The following is a 24,702-nucleotide window of genomic DNA, read 5'->3' on the forward strand; positions in this document are numbered from 1 at the left end:
CGATCAAGCGTTATCTGAAAATTTATGACAAATCTCTTGACCATTATGATTCATTCGAGCAGAACGCTTCTATAAGAACCCTAAACTTTCCACAAACAATGGGAGTCGATCAAACCTCACCAAACAAATCGCCAGAGGGTAAAGAACAAGTTGACACAATGATTGATGGCTTGAAAATAACCTCTTCACCAATTGCATTTCCTAGAACTGCTGCTGTCAAGAATGAAGGGTCAAAAAAGGATTTTTATGAACTACAAGATCAAACTACTGGAGTTAGAATTGGCAAAAAGAATGAATCAGTAGAGGAAACTTATGAATTACAAGACCAAACCGGTGTTCCATTGCCTATTGAAGGGGCTAGTGGATCTGGTTTCGCATGGCATCAATCTTCGGGGACTCCAATTGATCAAAGATCTCCAGTGGAAGAACTTAATGAAGATGAGATATTCTTACTGGATGATGATGTTGAATCATTTCCTGAAGGTGGGTTGAGTGCATATTTAGTTGTTTTTGGGTCGTTTATGGGGCTAATTCCAGTTTTTGGTTTGGTTAATTCTGCTGGTGCAATTGAAGCTTACGTTTCTTCACATCAATTGGCACAAGTTTCCACTTCAACAGTTTCATGGATTTTTTCAATCAATGTTTTCATTGCTTTTTCATCTGGTATATTCTCTGGTGCTTTCTTTGATAGAAATGGGTCAAGACCTCCTATGATTATTGGTGCTGTGTTTTTCAGTGCTGGTTTATTTGCTACTGGTAATGCTCAATCAGTTTATCAATTCGTTTTGGCGTTTGGTGTTGTTAATGGATTTGGTTTGGGAATGTTAATGTCTCCTTTGGTTGGGGTTGTTGCGCATTATTTTAAGAAAAAGAGGGCTACATATACAAGTATTGCTACTACTGGTGGCTCGATCGGCGGTATAATAATGCCATTACTTTTGAGATCATTGTATCCAAAAGTTGGTTTTGCTTGGGCTATGAGAATCTTGTCTTTCATCTGTCTATTTTGCTTTGCTTGTGCAATAACATTTGCAAAAGAGAGGATATCAAATAAACCTCAAGCTGATCATGAGATTGAAGGTGAAGATAAATCACGCTTAACTGCAAAAGAATTCATAAAGATCTATATTCTTGATGTTTTCGATTACAAGTCTTTAGTTGAAGTTAAATTTATCTTTTGTGCATTAGCTGTTGCCTTGGCTGAGTCTTCATTGGTTGTTTGCTCCATTTACTTCCCATCATACGCCATTAAAAGAGGATTCAGTGAAAACACTTCATATTTGCTACTTACTGTGATCAATACCACTGGTATATTGGGCCGTTATATCCCAGGTTATGTTGCTGACAAGTTTCTTGGGAGATTTAATGTTGTGATTTTGACTCTTTTGGGATGTGTTTCAGTTTCTCTCATACTTTGGCTGCCATTTGGTTATAGTTTGAAAGTTCTATATGCTTATGCTGGTCTATACGGTTTCTGTTCAGGTTCTATCTTGTCATTATCACCAGTTTGCTGTGGTCAAATATCAAGAACTGATCAATTTGGTAAAAGATACAGTACTATGTACTTGATTGTTGCTTTAGCTATGTTGGTGGCTATTCCAATCGGGGGTGTTGTTATTGGAACAGGATCAATCCATAGCTATAACAATTTCATCATATACTCTGCCATGTTGAACGTTGGGGGTATCTTGTGCTATCTAGTCTCCAGATATGCTTGTGTTGGGTTCAGATTGTGCAAATTTTGAGAGCACCCTTTGAGAATGCATATATACGACAACACTTTATGACTTTTTTCAAAATATATTTATTAATATTCGATTTTTCTATTGTTTGAGTACAGATTCCGGCTATTTGAACTTATCTAGCGTAAACTACATAGGGATGGTGCTTACTTCACCGAGAACAAATTTGCTGTAACTGAAAATCAATATCGAATAATGAGCATAGGTACCTTCATACGCTATTTCCTCATGTTCCTCATTTGTGAACAGTTTGGCACCTTTTCTATTGATTTTCGAGTCCAGATTGTTCTTTATCCCTTTTGTTTCGCAGTGTATAACCTCATGGATTTCCATGTTCGCCAATTCTATCTTCATGGGTTTTTGTCTTTTAAAGGCGCGAAAAAAAAAAACGATCTGAGCAACTTTTTTAATTAACCATCGTGGTGACAAAACGCATGGACAAATTTCACATAGGACAAGGGTGGCAATGGTGGTCTTTGTGATATATGTGTATTCTATGTGAATAGGACTCACTAATATTGTGTGTTGAATACTGGTTATTGTGATGTTATTGGCTTCAGTGTATGTGATCTGAGTGTTGGATGAGCTAGAAATATGTCAAAACAAATTTGCATTTAGCAAGATCTCTAACGTTGTTGCGAAGATCCAACATGAAAGGCTCAAAAGAAACGATGCATTACAACGGTGGCTTTGTGTCTTGACTATGACTCCTTTGATTCTATTTATGGTGCTGGTTACTAGTTAGAAAGTGTCAGAAATAATTTTTGCCCTGTGATATCCGCTGTTGAGTCAAAAGTCAAAGCATGTCTAGAACTCAACATGGTCCTTCATACCTCATGGGTGTTCCTACAGTATACAAGGCTCTTCAATTTGAGAAGAAAAATTATTATATATAGAGTTGTCAGGATCCTCCAATTATCAATGTTGTCGATTCAAGATCAAAAGATCAAGAGCGCCAAATGTCAGAACAAAATCAACCACAAGAACCTATAAAACCACCAGATCCTGTTGCACAACGTCCAAATTTTTATGCTATTGATTCCTCAGAAACCATAGTCGGTACTGGCCCAGAATCGCTTTACAAGAAAGATGATTTTGAATATTTTCAACAAGATCCAACAACAGCTTATAATTCCGAAAATGAAGATGATGATCATAACGAAGTTGCGGAAGGCTTCCCTGAGGGCGGTTCTTTGAAATCATACCTAGTTGTATTTGGTTCTTTCATGGGACTTGTACCTTGCTTTGGATTGTTGAACATTTTGGGTGTTATTGAATCTTATGTTAATGAACATCAACTTTCAAATGTGAGCTCATCTACTGTCGGTTGGATTTTCTCAATCAATACGTTCATGACCTATACTACATGTATCTTTTCAGGTACTTATTTTGATCATGGCGGATCAAGATCACCTTTGATTACTGGTTCTGCTCTTTTAGTTTCTGGTCTAGTTGCTACTGCTTCTTGTCGAACATTGATCCAATTCATTATGGCTTTTGGTATTATGACCGCTTTAGGTAATGGTATCTTGATGTCACCTTTAATTGCCGTTATTTCACACTATTTCTTCAAGAAAAGGGCATTCTTCTGTTCATTGGCAACATTAGGTGGTAGTGTTGGTGGTGTTGCCTTTCCATTAACGTTTCGTGAATTGTTTCCTAAAGTTGGGTTTCCATGGTCACTAAGGGTATTTGCATTGATTTCTGCCACTTGCTTGTCCTTTTCTATTGCATTTGCCAGAGAGAGAAAACTTGAATCATTATTAGAAAAGGTAACATTATCGAGAAAGGAGAAAGTGAAGTCATATTTCAACTCATTTGACTTCAAGGCTTTAAAAGATCCAAAATATTTCTTTTGTGTCTTGGGTGCTGTTTTTGCTGAAATATCTGCAATTAGTTCAATCACTTATTTTGCCTCTTATTCTAAAACAAGAGGGTTTTCGGTTAATGATTCATTTATCTTGGTATCTCTGGTTAATGCGGGAACTTTACCAGGCCGTTTGATTACAGGATATCTGGCTGATAAAGTTGGAAGATTTAATGTTTTCATTGTGACTATAATTCTTACCGCTGTGGTGAATTTGACTGTTTGGATGCCATTTGGTTACAATTCTAAAGTGTTATATGCTTACTCTGTCTTCTATGGTGTCTTTTCGGGCTCTGTTTTCTCACTGCTGCCTGTCTGCTGTGGGCAAGTTTGTAAGACTGAGGATTTTGGGAAAAGATACAGTACAATGTATTTCATCATTGCATTTGGGACACTATTTGGTGTACCTATTGGTGGTGCTATTATTGGTGATAAGTCCGTTGAACGTTATAATTATTTTATTATTTACACTGCTGTTACTGCTGTGGCTAGTGCCAGTTGTTATGTCATTTCTAGATATTATTGCATTGGGAAAAAAGTTTTTGCTAGATTTTAACTGAAGTTTGTTTTTGGGAAGTTTTTCATGGTTTATTGTTATGGCTACATTAAATATATAAATAGATTAATATCAAATATATATACTGTTTTGCATTACAATATGGCGGACTTGTAGTACTAAAAAGTTAGTTCGTTTCCTTCATAATCAATGAATTTACCATTTGATTCTTTGTTTAGCTTGAAAACAACATTTTGTAATAACGCTTTAGCACTTTCTTCAGGTGCAAGAATTGGAACATCCTTAAACAACTCAGCAACTTCAGGCTTAACTTCCTTCAAGTATTCAATACCTTTACCCATATCAGTTGCAACCACACCAGGATGGATTGACACAGCAGTGAAACCCTCTGCACCTAGTTCAAAGCTAATTTCTTTAACACTATAATTCAAAGCAGCTTTTGACTGACCATATGCAGAGGTTGTGAACTCAACGAATCCACCAATTGAACCAACAACGGAGGATACATAGATTAGATGTTTTGTTTCCTTGAGCTTCAAATATGGATAAAGAGCTTTTGTTAAAAATATTGGGCCTAAAGTATTAGTTCTATAATGATGCTCATAAACCTCTTGTTCACAATCGATAGCTGGTGCAATTGATTGTGCAATACCAGCATTGGAAATCAAAACGTCAATACCATCTTTTGCAACATCTTTCAATTGAGCATCTAAAGCATCGATCGAAGCTTTATCAGAAACATCCAGCTTAACAATTTTAACATTCTTTTGAGCATCAGCTAGAGCTTGTAGTTCTGTAGCTTTTGTAGGGTCTCTTGCGCTTGCAATAACTGTGTTTTCTGAGCTTGATGATAATTGTTTGACGAATTGGAAACCGATGCCACGATTACCACCTGAGACGAAGTAGACCTTTCCAGACATTTTAAATTGATTTGTATAACACTAGTTTATGCTTCGAGTCTTTGAGTTCCTCATTTAAAACGTTAGAGTCTGAAATGTCATCATATTTATCCTTTTTCTTTCAAAACCTGTATAGTTTAAATGTTGGGCTTCGGTTTTTTTGAAGACACTTACCTCCATTAAAACCCTTCAAATTATTGTTGGTTACTTATCACAATGACTGTAAAAAGGCATAGTGCCTCCTTCTATAAATCCCCTATTAATATAGCATTACAGTTCAAAGTGCTCTCGGTTTGCGGCTAGAGTTGTTCAGTATGGTGAAAATGGGCCTCCCATACCCATACTCACCATACAAATCCGTATGGCCATACACCATACTAAGTATGGTGGGTCACGTGCCCCCTATAGTATACAGTGTACGCCTCACCAAAAAGGCTAGCCAAAACCTGGGCCTTCACCACATAGTGCATTTCAGTACTGTCATTTATTTTACGGTTCACTAACTACTGAAGTATGGTGAAGTATGGTGGCCTAGAGGATGGAAACGGATTTAATACGTGAATATTTTCGCTCTCGAATAGGCCTAATTTTGTCGCATCTGGAAACCGAGTACGCCAAAACCGTGAGTAGGGTAATCCCTTAACTATGGGAATTTTGGAATAGGACACTACTTTCTTCCACTATAAAGTCTGGAGTTTTATACGTATAGAAAGTAATATAAATAAACACAATCAGATGTGTAATATACTTTGAATATTGTTTCAAAGAGTCAGTTACCACTGTAGATGTATTAAAATTATGTTTTTGCTTCATAAAAATGCTTCAATCAAGCCTTAATATTCCCCCCTGCTAACCACCATATCCAATGCAACATGGATGGAAAAACATTTATTTTCTCGCAACAAAAAGAGGAATCATTCCAGAACTACTTGGGATCGATAAAAGGGGCCCTAAAGAACACTACTGATAGGTTATTGGGCCTTTATTCCTTGAAACTCGCTTTTCCATTAGTATACTCTCGGTTTGCCAATTCTCGCTTCGGAACACGAATTTTGGCCAAAATCAAACCGAAAATGAACCGTTTCCATCCTCTATGGTGGCCTCAGCTCTCCCATACACCATACACCATACTTCACCATACGCGATTTGTATGTTTTTTTTTTTTTTACCATACTCCCAGCGATGAACAACTCTATTTGCGGCACCAATGGACATTAATAATGAAACCAAATTGTTCACCGTGTATATTAGAAATCAAAACGTCTCGGTTTTGGAGGATTCTTACGGGTTTACCATTTTGTTGGCTGAATATCAGCGCCTGTATAATATAATTAGCACATGAACAATATGAACCACCTCAGTACAGCTGAAGCTATATGAACATATGAACATATATGATAAAATTATTATAAAATTATTATAAAATTATGGAGAAGTGCTCTTCAGCACTCCAAAAAATTGTGATGATTGATGAGTCGACCTCAATTGTGAGGCGCGGGCCGCGGCGCGCTCTCAAACTTCTACCAGCAATAGCTCTCCAACTAAATAGCAAACCAGTAATTTGAAATAGCACTAGCCTCATGATTTAGTCCATAAGGTATACTTATATTATTAATCAACGTCAATTCTGAGATAAATTAAAAATTAAGAAACTTTTAATTTTGAAAGTATTCAGGTTATAAAAAAGAATATAAGGTCCACAAAAAACTAAATTGAAAAATAGCAAAAGTGCATGCCAAAACACAAGATATAACAAGGCTAATAAAAGCAGGATAATATATAGGGAAATAAGAGAAAAATATTAGAGTACGTATTTCATTCCTACTAAAAGTACGTCGCAACGCATTACGATGAGAGCTCTGGGGGCTTCGGATTCCGGCGCCGAAATAATTATACAACCGGAGAATTGTGAATTTTGAAAATTAGTACAACTTTTCATTTCTTGAGAAAACAATACATTTGATTCATTTTTAATACAAAAGAAGGAAGAATGATTGAAGCCCTGCAAATTATTGCTTTAAGAGTTAAGATTTGGGATCTGATGATATTAAAGCATTCATGGATGGCATCATTGAGTTGTTTTTAGTGTCGTGGGTATGAGATGTCCATCTTTCCAACTCTTCAGCTATACCAAAACTTGGCCCTTGATTGATTTATCAGCGCAATAACTGACAAGCTATAATTGATGGGAGTGTCTATATGAGAAATACAAAATCACAGTGTATTTTGCAATGATCTCATTAGTAATTCCATGATTATTTGTCAGCTGTCCATGTGATTAAAGCTTATCACTTACATATAAGGCATTTCCCCCATGATTTTACCCTAAGTTGCTTGAGAAAGGGTTCATTCATATCGATATGGGACGTTTATTGCGATTAGAAGCTATGATTTTACTGATTGTGAGTCTTCTTGGTCTTGGTTTTCAATTTTTCAACAATGGTTGATCCCTTGATTAGAAACCATTGTTTTTTTTGATTAGACACAATGTCAATATATAGATTACATGAAACCTGTTGTTTAAGGGTCTACAAGATGAATGAAGTGTGTGCTCTACTCAATCATTCAAATTCAGGATGCGAGGACCAGTTGACCTTGAGCTTTGTGTTCATACACCAGCGGAACCTGATTTAAGCTATATTCAAGTTCCACATAAAGAAGATGAGACAGTTAGTTTAATGAACCAGCCAGATGATATAGATTACCCAGAAGGTTCCCTTAAAGGATATCTTGCAGTGTTTGGATCTTTCATGGGTCTTATGGTTGTGTTCGGGTTATTAAATATACTTGGTGTTCTTGAATCTTACGTCAATGAACATCAACTTCATGATCAACCGTCATCAACAGTGGGTTGGATATTTAGTATTTTCACATTTGGAACTTATTTGAGTTGTATTTTTTCAGGAACCTATTTTGATAGATCTGGTTCTAGAGTTCCTTTGGTTGTGGGTACTGTATTGTTATGTTGTGGATTGGTTTCAACAGCTTCTTGTAAAAACGTTTGGAGTTTTATTTTAGGGTTTAGTGTTTTGACGTCCATTGGTAATGGGTGCTTAATGTCACCGTTAGTTTCAGTAATTGCACATTATTTCAAAAGGAAGAGGGCCTTTTATTCAAGTGTTGCAACAGTGGGTGGAAGTGTTGGTGGTGTCTATTTACCTATTGTCTTGAGAAAGCTTTTCGTTTTAGTTGGGTTTGTTTGGGCTATTAGAATTTTGGCATTGATTAACTTTACGTGTTTATTGTTCCCAATTTTGTTGTCAAAAGAGAGATTAAACCAGAGGGAAAAATATAAAAATGATACATGGAGAGAGACTGCTAACGCTTACTTGAGAAGTTTTGATGTAAAAGCTTTTAAGGATTGGAAATTTGTATTTTGTTCCTTGGGAGCATTTTTTGCAGAGATATCTGCTGTGTCTGTGATCACATTTTATACATCATATGCTTTAAAGAGAGGTATCTCCATGAGTTCTTCATACTTGCTAGTTACACTATTAAATGCTGGAAGTGTCCCTGGTAGATTAGTCACTGGATATTTAGCTGATAGATTTGGCAGGTATAATGTGATGATAATTACAACTTTTTTGATGGCTGTCTTGAGCTTGTCAATGTGGTTACCATTTGGGTATAGTGTCAAAGTTCTTTACGCATTCTCAGTCATTTATGGGCTTGTGCAAGGTTCAATTTTTTCACTTTTACCTGTTTGCTGTGGTCAGATATCTAGAACTGAAGAATTTGGGAAAAGGTATAGCACGATGTATGTTATTGTTGCCATTGGATGTTTGGCAGGTGTCCCAGCTGCAGGTGCAATTGTTGGTGATAGATCAATTGCAGAATATAACCACTTCATTATTTATGCTTCAGTTACAGCATTGGCTTCGTCAGTATGCTATACCATCTCAAAAGCTTTCGCTGTCGGGAGATACGATTATTTAGCAAAGTTTTAATAACATATACCGTCACTTGTTGGATTTATTTAAACTGCCAATGTTCCAGTTCTCTTCAAAGCAGTCGCTCTCAATTACTGAGCATCATACTTTGATGATGTTAATTGTGGTCTATCACCTGTCAACTAAACGATATTTGTTATTTCAACAGGTTTAGTTAGGACGGGAAGCGAGGTCCGTCCGTAGGCCAAACGGTTTTATTGACAATTAAAAAGAAACGTTTAAAGATTTCGGATATAACCAAAAATAAAAAAAAATTTGCGGCATGGTTAAATTTCCAACGCGTTTTCTGGGAAGTGAAGAATTCAATTGAACATTAAAGACGTGTAAATTTCGATGGATTGCTTGAACATTTGCAGTATATGATGAATTATACTTCAATATGGCCATCACCCTTTTCTCTTCTCTATTTTCCAGCAAATTCGCCACAACAATGGTGTTTTCCGTTCAAGGCCACACTCGCTCTTTCATACTCTTTACCTCAAGTTAATAGAAGGGCATCGCAAAACAGAGTCGGGCTGAAGCTAAAGTACCAAAAAGCACACTTCTTCAGAGCTTCAGAGTCATAATTATGACCCATCTCTGGTGAAACTTTAAGGAATATATAAAACCCTGAACAATCCCTTAAATACATCATAGAGCTCTATTATTAATATCATCATCAAAAGTACTTACACTGGCTAAATAAAAATTTTCATACACGGATTTGTTTATTGTCAGCTAAAGCCTAAATCCTTACAATAGAAATGAGCACAAAACAAGATATTGCTCTCACCACTACTCAATCACCATTAGATACTTCAAAGACAATAGTTAACGATCATGAGGTTAGAGATTATTTCCAAATAGACCAATCATATCAAATCAACGAAGAAGATGATCGTATCTCACGTATTAATACAACGAGATCCACAGCTTCAAAGAACATCAAGCTTGATGATTTCAATAATGAAGACCAAAGAGATTTAGAATCAATATCATCAAATGAAACATTCAGAGGTGATAATAACTCTGGTAAAGATGCAATGTTTGCAAATGATTCAATCGATGACTTCCCAGAAGGTGGACTGAAAGCTTATTTAGCAGTCTTGGGATGTTGCTTTGGATTAGTTCCATGTTTTGGTATATTAAACTCATTAGGTGCTATTGAAACTTATATCTCTGAAAATCAATTGGCTAATGTGGAATCATCAACTGTTTCTTGGATTTTTTCAATTTTTTTATTTGTTAATTTCACAAGTTGTATCTTTTCAGGAACTTTTTTCGATAGAAATGGTGCTAAGATTCCTTTAATAGTTGGTGCTACTTTATTATGTGGTGGTCTTTTCGCTACAGCTAACTGTTCAAAAGTTTGGCAATATGTTTTAGCATTTGGTGTACTTTGTGGATTAGGAAATGGTTTAACTTTATCACCATTAGTCAGTGTTGTTCCTCATTATTTCAACAGAAAGAGAGGATTCTTCTCAAGTATTGCTTCCACTGGTGGTAGTATTGGTGGTATTGTGTTCCCAATCATGCTGAGAAAGCTATTTGATCAGGTTGGTTATGCTTGGACTATAAGAATTTTTTCATTCGTGGTCATGGCTTGTCATATTGTTGCAATTGTATTTGCTAGAGAAAGATTACCACATGTGAAAACTGATAGAACAACCACACAAAAACTGATGAGTTACACAAAAGCTTTTGATATCAGTTCTTTTAAAGAATGGAAATTCGTGTTTGTTGTCTTAGGTTGTACATTTGCAGAATTATCAATCACAACAACTTCAACTTTTTACACATCTTATACTAGAGCCCAAGGAGCTTCAATGTCCACGGCATATTTGTTAACAACTGTTGTCAACATTGCTGGTATTCCAGGCCGTTGGTTAACTGGTTATTTGGCTGATCGTGTTGGTCGTTTCAATGTTATCATTACAATTTTATTATTTGCAGGTATCATCACTTTGATTATTTTGATCCCATTCGGTCAACATGAAGGCGCCCTTTATGCTTTCTCTACAGTTTGGGGGTTCTCTACCGGTTCAGTGTTTTCATTATTACCTGTTTGTTGTGGGCAAATCTCCAAAACTGAAGACTTTGGTAAAAGATACAGTACAATGTATTTTGTTGTTGCATTTGGTACTTTGGCTAGTATTCCAATTGGTGGTGCGATCATTGATGATCGTAGCCCTGTTCACTTCAACAACTTTATGATCTATTCTGCAATTACTGCCATTGCTGCCGCAGGATTCTATACTGTTGCAAGAATTCTTTGTGTTGGTTCAAAGTTTACGAAAAAGTTTTAGAGTGGGTATTTACATTGTGTTTTTTTGATTTTTTGGGTTATTTTATACAGGGATGCTAAGGAATAGTATATATACAGTTTAATAATTAATGCATAGAGTGATTTGTTTTAGCAAATTTATTCATCAATCATAGTTACAGCATGTAATTGAAAATTGGTTCCTTGGAATAATGCAATAGAGTAGGGATTGAAATAAACCTTCAATATTTGACCACCAACATAATTCGAAGAGTCATATTCGTTGTCACCAACTTGTTTCATTCGAGATATTTGACAATAAACCATCGGCGTATCAACTTTATCAATTTGTGCTTGTCCTTGAGGTGTCAATAATTTGGTGCAGTCATAATCACTAAAGTCTTGTTTCTATCTTTTGGTGCGATATTATAGTGGAAAATACCTGAAAGTTCTCTGATTTCTTTAGCAGAGATTTTGAATGCGAAACTTTTACATTGAACTAGAACATCAATGTCCATGTTTTTCCTTAGTGCAAGTGGTTTGATTCTCTTCCCATTAACCACGTATGTTGGTTTCTCTGGTGCTTGTTCAGTCTTGAATTGGGAAATGTCAAGTTTACCTATGAGGTCAATACCATTATCGTATGCACCACCAGAATATTGTAGGTCTGGAATGTTCAATGCGGATTGAAGCTTTTCTTTAACCTTCATCTCAAAAGTTGTTCCTAGAAATGTAGTTGATTCTTTTCGAAGTTTAACAAATTCAGCATATCTCAAATATGATTCGAGGTCATTATACGATGGTTTGGCGGATCTGTATCTTTTGAAAATGAGAGTGGGTATGACCTTATTCTTAAACGGCCGAAGTAGCATCTTTGATGGTGGTGGTTCTTGGTAAATGATGTGATTGATCATACACAAATTTTTGTATACTGGTTTTCTGGTTTGAAGCGATGTTCTTTCCACGAAATGTAAACACGAAAAATCAAACTCATTAACAACTTGTTCAAGTATGATTTAAATCAGCATCCACAATGAGCTCCAAAGAACCAACACCAATCAACACAGCCGCAGCTTCAGCTTCAGCATCAACTGACTCGTTTGTCGATGCCCCAGAGTCTGCAGATGCCATAGAAACAGTGGAAGTTGATGACAAAGACACATTGAAAGAAGAACCTCTAGCAACACCAAACCATAGTCTAATCCAATCAAATGGTAGCGAGGAGAACCAACCTGAAGAAAGTGAAAAGAAGACTGATGTGGTCACGATCTTTGACGTTGCTACTGAAATTGAAAACATGTTGAAAGAGATTGTAAGTCAGGACAGAAACTCCCAAGGGATAAGGAAATTAACAAGGAACAGGATTCAAAGATTGATGAGAATGACCAACTGGTTCAACAAAAAAGTATGTGAAATTTTATGATAGTAACCTGTTTGCTCTAGTACTAACTAATCTCAGTTGAAAAAATTAACAAAACGTTAGACAAGATTGAAAACAAGATGAGAAACAACAAATGATGGTTGAGGTTAAGTTAACAAGAAAAAGCTCGATGAATTAGCTCTATGACCTAATTAGACATCGCGCGTCAGGTCAAGTGATGGCTAGATGCTGCACAAAACATGTTATACATCATTATAGAGCTCAAAACCAACTGGTTTTGAGAATGACGGTTGCATATATATCCATCTTTGAGGGCTTGATTGTATGGTGAACTACAATAAACTGGATTACCTGACACTACTAAGTGACGTAGAGATCCGTTAACAATGCGCTAAATGATTGAATTTTTCAATCTTGTATTATATTGAGATTTTGCTACATGTAGCTGAAAAGTACAGAATGAATTCGCGGGATAAAGTCTACCTTTTGAAAAAACAATTTTATACAACAAAAAAACTTGAGGGCTCAACTAAGTAACATCAAAGTGCTCAAAAGTGATACCAAAATGGCTGTGGCCAAGAAATCAAAGAATCAATTACGCCGAGAGAAGCAAAAGCTTCTAAAGAAACAGTCAGCAAATCTTGAAGGTGCCACTAACAAGAATAAAAATGATAATGAATCTATATCGAAACCTCAAAAGCAAAGTATATCAACCACAAATTCAATAGATGCTGGTGTATCAAATGCCGTAACTAATCAAGAGCCATCATCTGGAAAGATGTTCGAAACAGAGTTTGACGCTCTATTGGAAAAACCAGAGTTTGCACAATTTAAACATGTTTTTGACAAGTTTCACATGGAGGAACCAAACACGGTTGAACAATCAAAAGGTGATATAATGGATAGTGAAGATGATGAAAACCCAGAATATGGAGAAGGATCAGAGGACGAGAAAGATGATCAGCCTAAGATGAGCAAAAAGAAACAAAGAAAGGCTAATAAAATTCCATTAGCTGAACTAAAAGCTGCATCAAAATATCCTGAACTAGTTCAATGGTATGATGTCGATGCTGCTGATCCTGTATTGGTTGTTGAAATCAAGTCAAAGAAAAACTATGTACCAGTACCGGCTCATTGGCAATTTAAAAGAGAATATTTATCAGGAAGAAGATCAATAGAGAAGAAACCATTCACATTACCCAAGTTTATCAGCGAAACAGGTATAACTGACATGAGAGATACTACAAAAGAGGATGAATCAAATATGAAGCAAAGAATGAGAGAAAAAGTTCAACCAAAGATGAATAGATTGGATCTTGATTATCAAAAGCTTCATGATGCATTTTTCAAATTTCAAACAAAACCAAGATTATTTGGCTTTGGTGACGTTTATTTCGAAGGTAGAGAGAATGAAGAATTAGATATCTCAAAATACAAACCTGGTGTTGTTTCAGATGAACTAAGAAATGCATTGGGAATACCCAGAGGTGTCACTTTACCATGGGTGCAAAAGATGCAACATTTTGGCCCACCACCAAGTTATCCAGATTTGAAAATTCCTGGATATAATGTTGACTTATCAGAAGAAGAAACTATGTTTGCTGATGATGTGGCTGTTACAAGTATCAATAATGTTGAAACTGAACCATTCGGTAAACTACTATCCTATGAAAGCTCTGAGGACGAAGAAGAAGAGGAAGATGATGAAGAAGAGGAGGAAGAAGAAGTGGACGAGGAGGAAGCTGAAGCATATTTGTCAGACTCTGAATTGAAGCAGGCTGCTGGTATTGAGAATGGAGATGGTGATGTTCCAACATATGAGGCCGAAGAAAATAGTGATGAAGAAGATGTTCCCTTGGCTGAAGTTGAAACTAAAAATTCACCTGCAACTGAAGAAGAAGATCAACAACCAAAGAAACTATATCATGTCGTTAAAGAAAGCGAGCAAACAGATTCAGGTCTAATGTCCTCTAAGCGTGCCTACGATTTAACAGATGTTCAGAAAAACAGTACTAGTGATCCTAGAAAAAAACCAAAAGTGAAAGAGAATACGGAGAACAAGGAAAAGGACGACGATGATGATGAAGACGACGATGAAGAAGAAAGTGGCAAAAAGTTCAGGTTCTGAAATACCTAGGCACTTAATATACACGATTTGATGCTTTCGCGAATTATTTGACGTGTAGATTCCAGATCCAAGAACGCGAAAAAGAAAATGGCTACGATATTTTTTTTTTGCCTACCTTCGACAAAAAATTCCTAAATCTGGATGGTAGCCCATAAACATTAAAAACCAGCGTTTATCATCAAATACAACATAGTGCCGGTATTGGAAGGAATCGAAAAGGGCGGCTACTATTTTGAACATGAGTAAGAGAAAAGCAGAGTCGGTTGGTGACACTTATGTGCCAGGAGATCGTAATAAGTCACAGAAACTTTCGTTGTCTAGAGAGACAACATCTAATTCTGAAGAGAAGAAACAGAATCTAGATACATCTAAAGAGGTCGAGTCACTAGTTAGCAGGATATACTCCAGAACTAATGAATCTGAAAACGGTGAAGAAAGTAGTGAAGAAAGTTCAGAAACTTCAAAAGCGGCAAAGGTGCCTATTGACCTGAATCAACCAAGATTAACTGATATTTTACTTGTTGAACATGCCGTCAAGAATATTCAATCATCCATTGATTCTATAATATTAAGTGCCCCAGATGAAGAAGGGCTTCTCCAGATGCAAAAATCAGTTACTGATGAAACCAATCCACAATTAACTTCAGCGTTAACAAGATATAAGATGAAACTAGCTGCAAAGTTGAAGACGATGTATAAAAACAAAGAACTGGAAATTTTCGACCAAATATTGAATTTTGAAGAATTAACAGATGCTCTTACGGCTCCAAAGCCAATGACGTTTGCCAATACACCCCAATTTACTCCTATTCCAAGTGCAGGGTCATCAACTTCAGCAGCTTCAACAGTTAAACCAACATCTTCTTCATTTGGAAATCACGATAAAGATTTACCACCATTACCAGAGATTAAAGACCCTGCTATTCGTGCAAGAGTTTTCATTCATAAATCCATTATCAAGGATAAACTATTTTTATCCAAAAGGGAACAACTACATTCTCATAATGAAAGATTGGAATTTTTAGGAGATTCCGTTTTGAATAATATGATGACTCAAATTGCATATCATAGATTCCCTGATGCAGCTGAAGGTGTTTTATCAGTTTTGAGAACAAAATTAATCAGTAATGCTACTTTAATGCGTTGGTCTTCTGCATATGGGTTAGACAAAGAGTTGAAAAAGAACACTCCTGATGAAACCCTGAATAACGGTAAAATGAAGTTATATGCTGATGTGTTTGAAGCATATATCGGGGGATTAATGACTGAAAATCCAGCAAATTATACTGTTGTTTATGATTGGTTGAAACAATTAGCTGAGCCAATTTTGAAGAAAAACGAACCTAAAAAAGAACAAAGATCAGAGTTCAGACCAAACGCCAAGATGGAGTTGTACTCTTTAATTGGTAGTGCAAGTTTAGGTCTTCATTATGACTGTATTCATAGAGATACTAGATCAGTTCCAACCACTTTCATTGTGGAATTACGTACTGGTGCTGGTGATTTGTTAGGTACAGGTCAAGGTGAAAACATTAAAATCGCAGGTACTAAAGCTGCCATGGAGGCATTGGATAATAAAGAACTTATTGAAAAATATTCGATTTTGAGAGCAAATACCCCAAGAGATGCTTCCAAAATACCGTCACACGAAATGAACAAAAATGGGATTTCACCGGATGCTCCGAAGAGACCAGAAAACGATTCTGAAGAGAAACCATCAGTTAATTTCAATAAACCAGATTCAAATGGTAGAGACTCAAACAACTCAAAATCAAGCTTACCTTCAGTTCCAACATTTAGACAAGATCACAGAGCATCAGTCAATTTTAACAGAGCACCAAGATCTGAGCCAAGTAGAAATGACAGATTCACTGCACCAAAAGGTCCAAAAGGTCCAAGATCTGAACCTGGATCAAGAGCTAACTCTTCTTATAAGGGAAATTCATATAGACCAAACACAGCTACTTTTGATTCCTACAGACCTGGTGGATTCAATGGATCACACCGTGGAAATTACAAAAATAATTCTAGAAAAAACAATGACAGATTCTAGATATATGTATAATTATTACATGTTGTACTCTAATTAATTTTCGTTGTATTGAATCGTGATTCGCGATTTGGTGCGAAACAGAAAAAAAACACAGTATAACAAACAAGTCAATTTCTGTCACTTTTGTTCCAATTGACATATAAAGCCATTCGAAACACTATAGAAATTGAAAAGTCTCCATGTCCACAAAATTCGATTCTGAAAAGATAGATATAACATACGGGCGTCTGTTCCAGCTGAAAAAGGACTTCCACGACTTAGAACACTCCTTTGAGAATATAACCAAATTTGGGTTAAATCTAGCTGATATCAAACAACTGAACCAGTCCGAAGACGTACCAGAAGAAATCAAAGAAGTTACCAATCATCCTTCAATAATGGCTGCTGCGAATTTGAAGACTGCTTATCAAAGGGGTTCTTTGAACAATATGGCGGGATTACTCAATCCTTCAACTGCCATCGAAACCAAAAAATCCAACAGCTCTTCATCATCAACATCATCATCAAAACTTGACAAATATACCATTGACCCAAAGGGCTTACCTCAATTACCAAATATCGAAAATAGACGTATTTATCAAACTGTCTTTATTCATAGCTCTGCGGCCAATAGTACCAAATACGATGTTCATGAAAGTTATGAAAGATTGGAATTTTTAGGAGATTCAGTTTTGAACAATGTCATTAGTGTTTTGCTATTTACAAAATTCCCAGAATATCAAGAAGGTTTACTCACTGAACTCAGATCTATAATTGTTTGCAATAAAAATTTGACACAATGGTCACTTGCTTATGGTTTTGATAGAAATCTAGTTTCAAATTTAAATCTTTTGGAACAAAACATGGCACACAAGAAATTATATGGTGATATATTCGAAGCTTATGTTGGTGGGTTATATTTGGACTCCAACAGAGAATTGCACAAGATCACACCATGGCTAACACGTTTGGCTTCACCAATCATTGAAAAATTTGCATCATTAAATCCTGTGGAGCAGGTGCCTACTTTTATCCCTAACATCACATCTGAATCAAACCCTGTTCAACAGGACCTTACAAAATATGATATAAGCGCAGAAGTTCTGTCTGCAAAAGTGAAACATTGCAAAGAAGATTTGTATGTTCTACTCAACCCTATGTTTGTTCCATCTTATGAATTATTGGAAAAACTAGATGCTGAGCATAAGCCAACATTTAGAGTTGCATGTGTTGTTAATGGTGAAGTATTGGGAGTTGCTATTGCTGGTAATAAAAAAGATGCAGGGTCAAAAGCTGCTTATGATGCGTTAACAAATAACAAACAAAAAGTTGATAAATATGCTGCTTACAAGACTTTGGCAAAAAGAGGAGGCCCAACCCCATTAGTTGTTACAACACCTATAGAGATCCAAATTGCACAAGGTATATATGACACTAATCCTATGCCTTATTGAATTTGGCATTGGCTATTTTAAGGCTCTAATTAACCTTATTACGCAGGCTACTTTGCATCAACCCGCTACACTTTGTTCCCCAGCTGTCAAATTCATTATTGCTATTGAGACAAGACAGACTTGTGTATTTCATTGGAATAAATAGTGCCATATATATGATAAATAAATAAATGTGGGTTAATAAATAAGAATAAATAAATAATAAATAATAAATAGGGAGCCGAACAACGACTTCTTCCTCATGCCATTGCATATTCAGGACGTTCATCAAATACTTTATCACCTTTCTCACCAAAACTTTGGATACATTTAGCCATAGTGACTGAGCTTCTTGAAATAACATCAGTCATCCAGAAGTTTTCTATTGGGTTCTTCAATACAGCACCAGTTATCTTTGTTTCTAATCCAGCTAATGTATCAATACCTAGTTTGGCAATTTCAGCACTAACTGGTTCCAAAACATCAGTATAAACTAATGATGGTGAAATTTCACCTAATCTTGATTTCAAAGAGTAGATATCATCATAGTTCAATTCAACATTCATATATTCAGCCAACGCTCTCAGGATCTTCCAATCTTCTCTTGCTGAACCTGGTGGAGATGTTGCAGCTCTAGTTGATTGAACTCTTCCCTCAGTGTTTACATATGTTGCAGTCTTCTCAGTGTATGCAGATCCTGGAAGAATGACATCTGCAAATGAAGCACCCAAATCACCATGATGGCCTTGATAAACAACAAACGCATCACGTGGAATATCTCTATTTTTAACTTCGTCGGCACCCAATAAGTAAATGAATTTTGGTTTGGTGGAGGCAGCTTCTTTAGAAGAGTTATGGAATCCAATTTCTAAGGCACCTGCACGTGAAGCTTCACGTTGTAATAGATTGTAACCATTCCACTCAGCAGTAATAAAGTTTTTGTTCTTTTTAACAAAATTACCAACCATGGAATATATAGCTTTAGCATCTGGTGAATTGACAACTCCAGAGCCCACAATGATCATTGGGTTCTTTGCAGCAGCTAGTTTTTTACCAACTTCGCCTGATAATGCGCTTTTCAAAGCATTGGCATCTTCACCTAAGTAATTGATGTCAAATGTTGATTCGAATTTTTGACCAACTTGATGGATTTCTAATGGATTGTCCAACCAAGTTCCTCTGATTCTAGCATTCAAGACACTTGCTTCATGACGTGGATTTGTACCAACTAGTAAGATTTGATCAGCATCTTCAACTCCGACAATTGATGAGTTGAAGGTATAATTAGATTTAACATTAGCCCCATATGGTGATGGTTCCTGCTCTCTGTCAATATCATCTGTTGTCAAGTTTTCAGAACCTAATTTGTTAACCAAATCTTTCAAAACAACCATAGATTCAACATCTGCTAAAGCACCAGAAATACCTTTGATTTCGTGTCCTTGTGGTTGTATTCTTGTGAATGCACTTGCAATAGTTGAAAGGGCTTCATCCCAAGTTGCAGCTTCAAATTTGTTACCATTTCTAATTAATGGGGTAGTCAATCTTTGAGTTTTTAAACCATCACAGGCATATCTAGTTTTATCAGAAATCCATTCTTCATTAATATAATCATTCAATCTTGGTAAAACTCTCATAACTTCAATACCTCTACAATCAACTCTGATATTTGAACCCACACCATCCAAGACATCAACACTTTCAGTTCTTTTCAATTCCCATGGTCTAGCCCTGAATGCATATGGTTTAGATGTCAAGGCACCAACTGGGCATAAATCAACAATGTTACCTGATAACTCAGAATTGACGTTTCTTTCAACATATGTACCAATTTGCATATCATTACCACGACCAGATGTACCAAATTCTGGGGCACCTGCAACATCATTTAAAAATCTGACACAACGAGTACAATGGATACAACGGTTCATAGAAGTCTTAATCAATGGACCGATTGCCTTATTTTCAACAGCTCTTTTACCTGAAACTTCTTTGAATCTACCACGGTCAGCACCGTATCTCATTGATTGATCTTGTAAATCACATTCACCACCTTGATCACAAATTGGACAATCTAGAGGATGATTTTGTAACAAAAACTCCGTGATACCTTCTCTAGCGTTTTTGACTCTTTCAGAATCTGTATGAACAACCATACCTTCTCTAACAGGGAATGCACAAGAAGCAATCAATTTTGGTGCTTTTTCAACATCAACAAGACACATACGACAATTACCAGCAATTGCCAATTTGTCATGATAACAGTAACGTGGGACAACAACACCTGCCTTGTCACAGGCTTGAATAATTGATGAACCATTTTCAATCTTCACTTTGACATTGTCCACTGTGACTTCAACCTCCGCACGACGTAGTGCTGATTTCGAAAACTGACGAGCACTGAGCACTGGTCCCCTAAGGACACCAGATCTTAGCCTAGAGAGCATTTTAATTGACTTATACCTGAGAAATATATTTGATATTTTTTTATCGTTGACGAGCGTCTAAGTGTTGTTGTTCCTGTTTTTTTTTATCCCTTGATTTTTCTTTGAAATCATTTTTCCCAGATTTTCCCCCATAAACGGATAATTTCCGCATTTGGCGAAATAAGTGGTCAGGGACACAGCTATACACAAGGCCAATCAGACTACAGACAATAAATAAAGATTAAATATGCTAAAAAGTGCTTCCTTTTCTTTGTCGTTATATTATACAGCTTCTTGAAATAATATACAAATGATTTTATTCTGTTTTGACTTTTTTACTTTCAGATTCTTCAACTGTATCTGTTGGTCTTTTCGCACTATTTGGTGCTCCATTTTCAGTGCTAATGATTGTTGTAGTGATGGTTGTAGATGTTGGTTCCACTGTGCCTTGACGACTGACATTTGGAGTGCTTCCATTCGTATTATCATTGCCAGCCAACTTGGTTCTTTTTCTTTTCAATGCTTCTGGACCTTCAAATTCTCTTGTGATGGCTAATAATAATGTATTTGTTCTTCTTGCAAGTTCTTGTGAAGAACGGGATTGGAAAAACCAGTCAAACTTGAAATGTTCACTAGTCCTTATTTCATTTTTAACTCTTTCAAATAAGAATTCAGATAATAGTCCAAGTTTATTAACTGTAACCAGCAAAAATCTATCTTCAATATCACTATAAACTCTCTTAGAGTTATTTGGAGGATAATGAATAATCAAGTTCTTTAATGGTGTCTTAGTTTGCTCAAGCTTTAGTTTCAACAATTTGGATTGATTTAATAATCTTTGCACTTTCTTCTCACCAGCTTCAATCTGGGCAACGTATTTTTCATGACCTTCAATCTCTGAAGTTCTTTCCCAAAAAACTTTAGAATAAGCTTTGACATCATCCACTGATTTATTGTTCAACATTTCAGAAATCAATTTATAGTTATCACGCCCATACTTTGCACAGTATTGAATAAAATTAGTAAAATCTCTTCTTGACCAATCAGAGAATGCTTCATTAATGTATTTCTGTTTCAACTCTTCATCTTCTGGAGTGAATGGTTCAGCATTTGCAATCTTGTCTTGTTCAACTTTTCTGCGTTCTTTCTTTGACAAATTTCTGCTTGGTGTTGAATTTTCTTCATCCTTCTTGATTTTCTCTTTTTTAGCATCTTCTTCTTCTTCGTAATCATCTTCAACATCACTTAGTGAAACTTTATAGTTTATTGATTTTTTGTATTGTAACTGTTCTTTTTCTAATAATGTTTTTAGCTCAGGATTGAAGAATTGATGATCTTGAATATGAACTGATTTTGGAGCTCTTGGAGTTTTAGGTTGAGGAGTAGATTTTGATTGCAAAACGTCTTTATAATAGTTATCAATAGAGTAAGTTTGTTCTTTTCTTTCCCTTTTAGATGGGTTGATCCAATTCAAACCGCCATCATTTGATTTCTTTGCGAAATTTTCACCATTCCATTCATAAGCGGATTGATCTGAAGTGAATTTTTGCAAGTCATCTAGACCTAATGCTGAATACTTTGCATTCAAACTCTTAGTTTTCTCCTCACCTTTCCTCAAAATTTCATCAATGTCAGTTTCTAATGAGGATTGGTTATTTTCAAAAACGTCTTTTGCACCAAATTGAATCATACTCAAAAGATCTTCTTTATTATTACCTATGGCAGAATTCTTACTCACAGCTCTACCTTGTTGAATAACCAATTGATCTAATCTCAATTTTTGAGCAGCTCTCTCTATGACTTTCTCTTCAATGGCATTTTCAGTAACAAATCTGAAAACCATAACTTGTTTCTTTTGACCAATTCTATGAGCTCTATCCATAGCTTGTAAATCAGCTTGAGGATTCCAATCAGAATCATACAAAACAACAATATCAGCAGAAGTTAAATTAATACCCAACCCACCGGCTCTTGTTGTTAATAAAAAGATAAATTTATCAGAATCTGGCTTATTATAATCATCAATGGCAGCAATACGTTCTTCATGAGAGGTTGAACCATCTATACGACAGTACTCATATTCTCTAAAGAAACAATAATCCTCCAAAATATCTAAAACACGACTCATTTGACTGAAGATCAACACTCTTGAACCCTGTTCCTTCATTTTCTTCAATAGCTTGTCCAAAATGGCCATTTTACCTGAATTGTAAACCAAATGTTCATCAGTGGTATAAGGTGGACCAGGCTCTGCACCTTCAAAAAGATAAGGATGATTACAGCATTTTCTCAATTGCATCACAATGTTTAGTAACCTTGTTTTACCTTCTCTTTTCCCCACGACACCATTAACAGCATCAATATCTTTTTCTAATAATTTTTGATACCATTTAATTTGCATCTCAGACATACCGACATATAAGTTAACCTCTTTCTTGGGTAGTAATGATTTCTCGACATCTGCTTTAACTCTTCTTAGTAAAAAAGGACTTAGCACTTTATGTAATTGCTGCACAACCAAATCTTGATCATCTTCTTGGTTTTCAAACCATTGATCAAAAATTTCAGAATCACCAAACACATCAGGTAAGATGAAATTCAATAATGCCCATAATTCATGCAAATTGTTTTGTAATGGAGTACCAGTGATTAACAATCTGTTTTTGGAATAGAATAATCTGATGATTTGAGATAATGCACTTTCTTCATTCTTGATACGATGAGCTTCATCAACAACGATATATTGCCATGCGATTTTTTTCAAAGCTGATTTTTCTCTTATAACCACTTCGAATGAAGTCACCAACACGTCAAATTTAGCTTCCAATATTTGATTCTTTATAATATCACCTCTTTCTTCTTTATTACCCTGTAAGACAACAACATTGACATCAGGTGTCCATCTTTCAAATTCTCTTCTCCAATTATCTAGAGTTGATTTAGGGACAATGATAATGAATGGCCCATCAACATTTCTATTATATCTCAAATATCCCAAGAATGAAATTGTTTGTAAAGTTTTACCCAACCCCATTTCATCAGCCAATATACCTGAAAGACTATTTTCGTATAATGAAATCAACCAATTCAAACCTTGGATTTGATATTCTCTTAATTTACCATGAATATAGTGTGGAGATTCAGTTAAAACGGTAGTTTCTTCTTCAAATTCTTCATCTTGTATCAATTCTGCATCTTCTTCCTTTTCAGTCTTTCTACGACGTGCATTACTCTCTTTTGGTTGTCTTGTGGTGATTCCTCTCTTTTCATTGTCCAGATTCTTCAATAACTTTTTGATATTTGGGTCTCTTGATGATCTTAGATCCAGGAAATGGCGAAATAGATCAGTTAGTCCTAATAAGTACTTGAATCTTTTAGCTGTATCATTCTTGTCTTTTAATCTTTCAGTCTTTGCATCAACTTCTAACAAGAAACGTTTCTTTCTTTCAGCTGCAGTTTCTTTAGCAGCCTTTTGCATTGTTAGTTTTCTTTTCTTTTTGATGGCAAACTTGTTTTGTGTGTTTTGATAATACTCACCATAATTGGAAATCGGGCGTATTCTTTCGAATGTGACAAAAATTTGTTAAATTTCCACGGAGATCAAATATAAACAAATAGATATATGATCTGAGATTCTAGTGAAACGTGAAGACACTTGGAAATGGAACTTGTTCTTGATTGTGAATGTGATAGGTTTTTGGGATGAAAAAGGAGCTCAGAAGAAAAAAAAAGTTTGTGATTCCGAAAACTGAAATGTTTATATCAAAAAATCTAAAGCGACGTGTGGAACCTCATGAAAACTGAGGGAGTGGGCGTATCAGGGGGATTTTAACAGCCAGAAAACACCAAATAAAAGTGATATAATTCAAATTTATAATTATCACAACATTCATTAGAAATTCAATAGCCAATCCCTTCCCAAATCAGCTTTCTACGACCATTATCCATCAAGTTATGCCCATATACTTGACTTGAAATCACACCTGGTACGCCCACTCCCACCAACGTCTCGAGAGGGTAATGTTTATTTTTTGCGCTTTCTCGAGCGCGTTTGAAAGTGTCTCGATCGTGAAACTGAAAACCAC

At 35.8% G+C, this 24,702-nt stretch overlaps 11 protein-coding genes across 11 annotated transcripts; 7 read left to right on the top strand and 4 right to left on the bottom strand.

Moving 5' to 3' along the window:
- Positions 1-158: 158 nt before the first annotated feature.
- Positions 159-4,165, top strand: WICANDRAFT_29489 (MCT family MFS transporter; the record flags this gene model as incomplete). The annotated part of the gene is made up of 2 exons (XM_019181614.1): positions 159-1,136; positions 3,545-4,165. 2 exons carry the CDS (start codon positions 159-161, stop codon positions 4,163-4,165), a joined length of 1,599 nt encoding a protein of 532 aa, XP_019040599.1.
- Positions 4,166-4,284: 119 nt separating this feature from the next.
- WICANDRAFT_61951 (SDR family oxidoreductase) lies at positions 4,285-5,046 on the bottom strand (the record flags this gene model as incomplete). Its single annotated transcript, XM_019183283.1, has 1 exon — positions 4,285-5,046. The coding sequence occupies one exon, from the start codon at positions 5,044-5,046 to the stop codon at positions 4,285-4,287; it is 762 nt and encodes a 253-aa protein (XP_019040600.1).
- Positions 5,047-7,703: 2,657 nt separating this feature from the next.
- WICANDRAFT_29202 (MCT family MFS transporter) lies at positions 7,704-8,972 on the top strand (the record flags this gene model as incomplete). Its single annotated transcript, XM_019181586.1, has 1 exon — positions 7,704-8,972. The coding sequence occupies one exon, from the start codon at positions 7,704-7,706 to the stop codon at positions 8,970-8,972; it is 1,269 nt and encodes a 422-aa protein (XP_019040601.1).
- Positions 8,973-9,997: 1,025 nt separating this feature from the next.
- On the top strand, positions 9,998-11,260 carry WICANDRAFT_28286 (uncharacterized protein; the record flags this gene model as incomplete). The annotated part of the gene is made up of 1 exon (XM_019181468.1): positions 9,998-11,260. The coding sequence occupies one exon, from the start codon at positions 9,998-10,000 to the stop codon at positions 11,258-11,260; it is 1,263 nt and encodes a 420-aa protein (XP_019040602.1).
- Positions 11,261-11,585: 325 nt separating this feature from the next.
- Positions 11,586-12,089, bottom strand: RRG7 (Rrg7p; the record flags this gene model as incomplete). Its single annotated transcript, XM_019183284.1, has 1 exon — positions 11,586-12,089. One exon carries the CDS (start codon positions 12,087-12,089, stop codon positions 11,586-11,588), a length of 504 nt encoding a protein of 167 aa, XP_019040603.1.
- Positions 12,090-12,250: 161 nt separating this feature from the next.
- On the top strand, positions 12,251-12,735 carry BIL1 (Bil1p; the record flags this gene model as incomplete). Its single annotated transcript, XM_019184649.1, has 3 exons — positions 12,251-12,529; positions 12,580-12,622; positions 12,677-12,735. 3 exons carry the CDS (start codon positions 12,251-12,253, stop codon positions 12,733-12,735), a joined length of 381 nt encoding a protein of 126 aa, XP_019040604.1.
- Positions 12,736-13,568: 833 nt separating this feature from the next.
- Positions 13,569-14,177, top strand: CUS1 (U2 snRNP complex subunit CUS1; the record flags this gene model as incomplete). Its single annotated transcript, XM_019181006.1, has 1 exon — positions 13,569-14,177. A coding segment is annotated over one exon (609 nt), but the record flags the coding sequence as incomplete, so codon positions are not given.
- A 1,441-nt stretch (positions 14,178-15,618) lies between these two features.
- WICANDRAFT_15473 (uncharacterized protein) lies at positions 15,619-16,398 on the top strand (the record flags this gene model as incomplete). The annotated part of the gene is made up of 1 exon (XM_019180647.1): positions 15,619-16,398. A coding segment is annotated over one exon (780 nt), but the record flags the coding sequence as incomplete, so codon positions are not given.
- Positions 16,399-16,958: 560 nt separating this feature from the next.
- On the top strand, positions 16,959-18,212 carry WICANDRAFT_61958 (ribonuclease III family protein; the record flags this gene model as incomplete). The annotated part of the gene is made up of 1 exon (XM_019183285.1): positions 16,959-18,212. One exon carries the CDS (start codon positions 16,959-16,961, stop codon positions 18,210-18,212), a length of 1,254 nt encoding a protein of 417 aa, XP_019040607.1.
- A 239-nt stretch (positions 18,213-18,451) lies between these two features.
- Positions 18,452-20,638, bottom strand: WICANDRAFT_78032 (NADH-quinone oxidoreductase subunit G family protein; the record flags this gene model as incomplete). Its single annotated transcript, XM_019184650.1, has 1 exon — positions 18,452-20,638. The coding sequence occupies one exon, from the start codon at positions 20,636-20,638 to the stop codon at positions 18,452-18,454; it is 2,187 nt and encodes a 728-aa protein (XP_019040608.1).
- A 239-nt stretch (positions 20,639-20,877) lies between these two features.
- Positions 20,878-24,273, bottom strand: ISW2 (DNA translocase). The gene has a single exon (XM_019186264.1). It carries the CDS (start codon positions 24,093-24,095, stop codon positions 20,934-20,936), a length of 3,162 nt encoding a protein of 1,053 aa, XP_019040609.1. The 5' UTR covers positions 24,096-24,273; the 3' UTR covers positions 20,878-20,933.
- Positions 24,274-24,702: the final 429 nt, after the last annotated feature.

The sequence above is a fragment of the Wickerhamomyces anomalus genome, assembly GCF_001661255.1.
Source record: "Wickerhamomyces anomalus NRRL Y-366-8 unplaced genomic scaffold WICANscaffold_2, whole genome shotgun sequence".
Lineage (NCBI taxonomy): Eukaryota > Fungi > Ascomycota > Saccharomycetes > Phaffomycetales > Wickerhamomycetaceae > Hansenula > Hansenula anomala.

Coding starts and splice junctions, on each gene's coding strand:
- ISW2 (XM_019186264.1), bottom strand. CDS start 24,095: ATGCAAAAGGCTGCTAAAGAAACTGCAGCTGAAAGAAAGAAACGTTTC.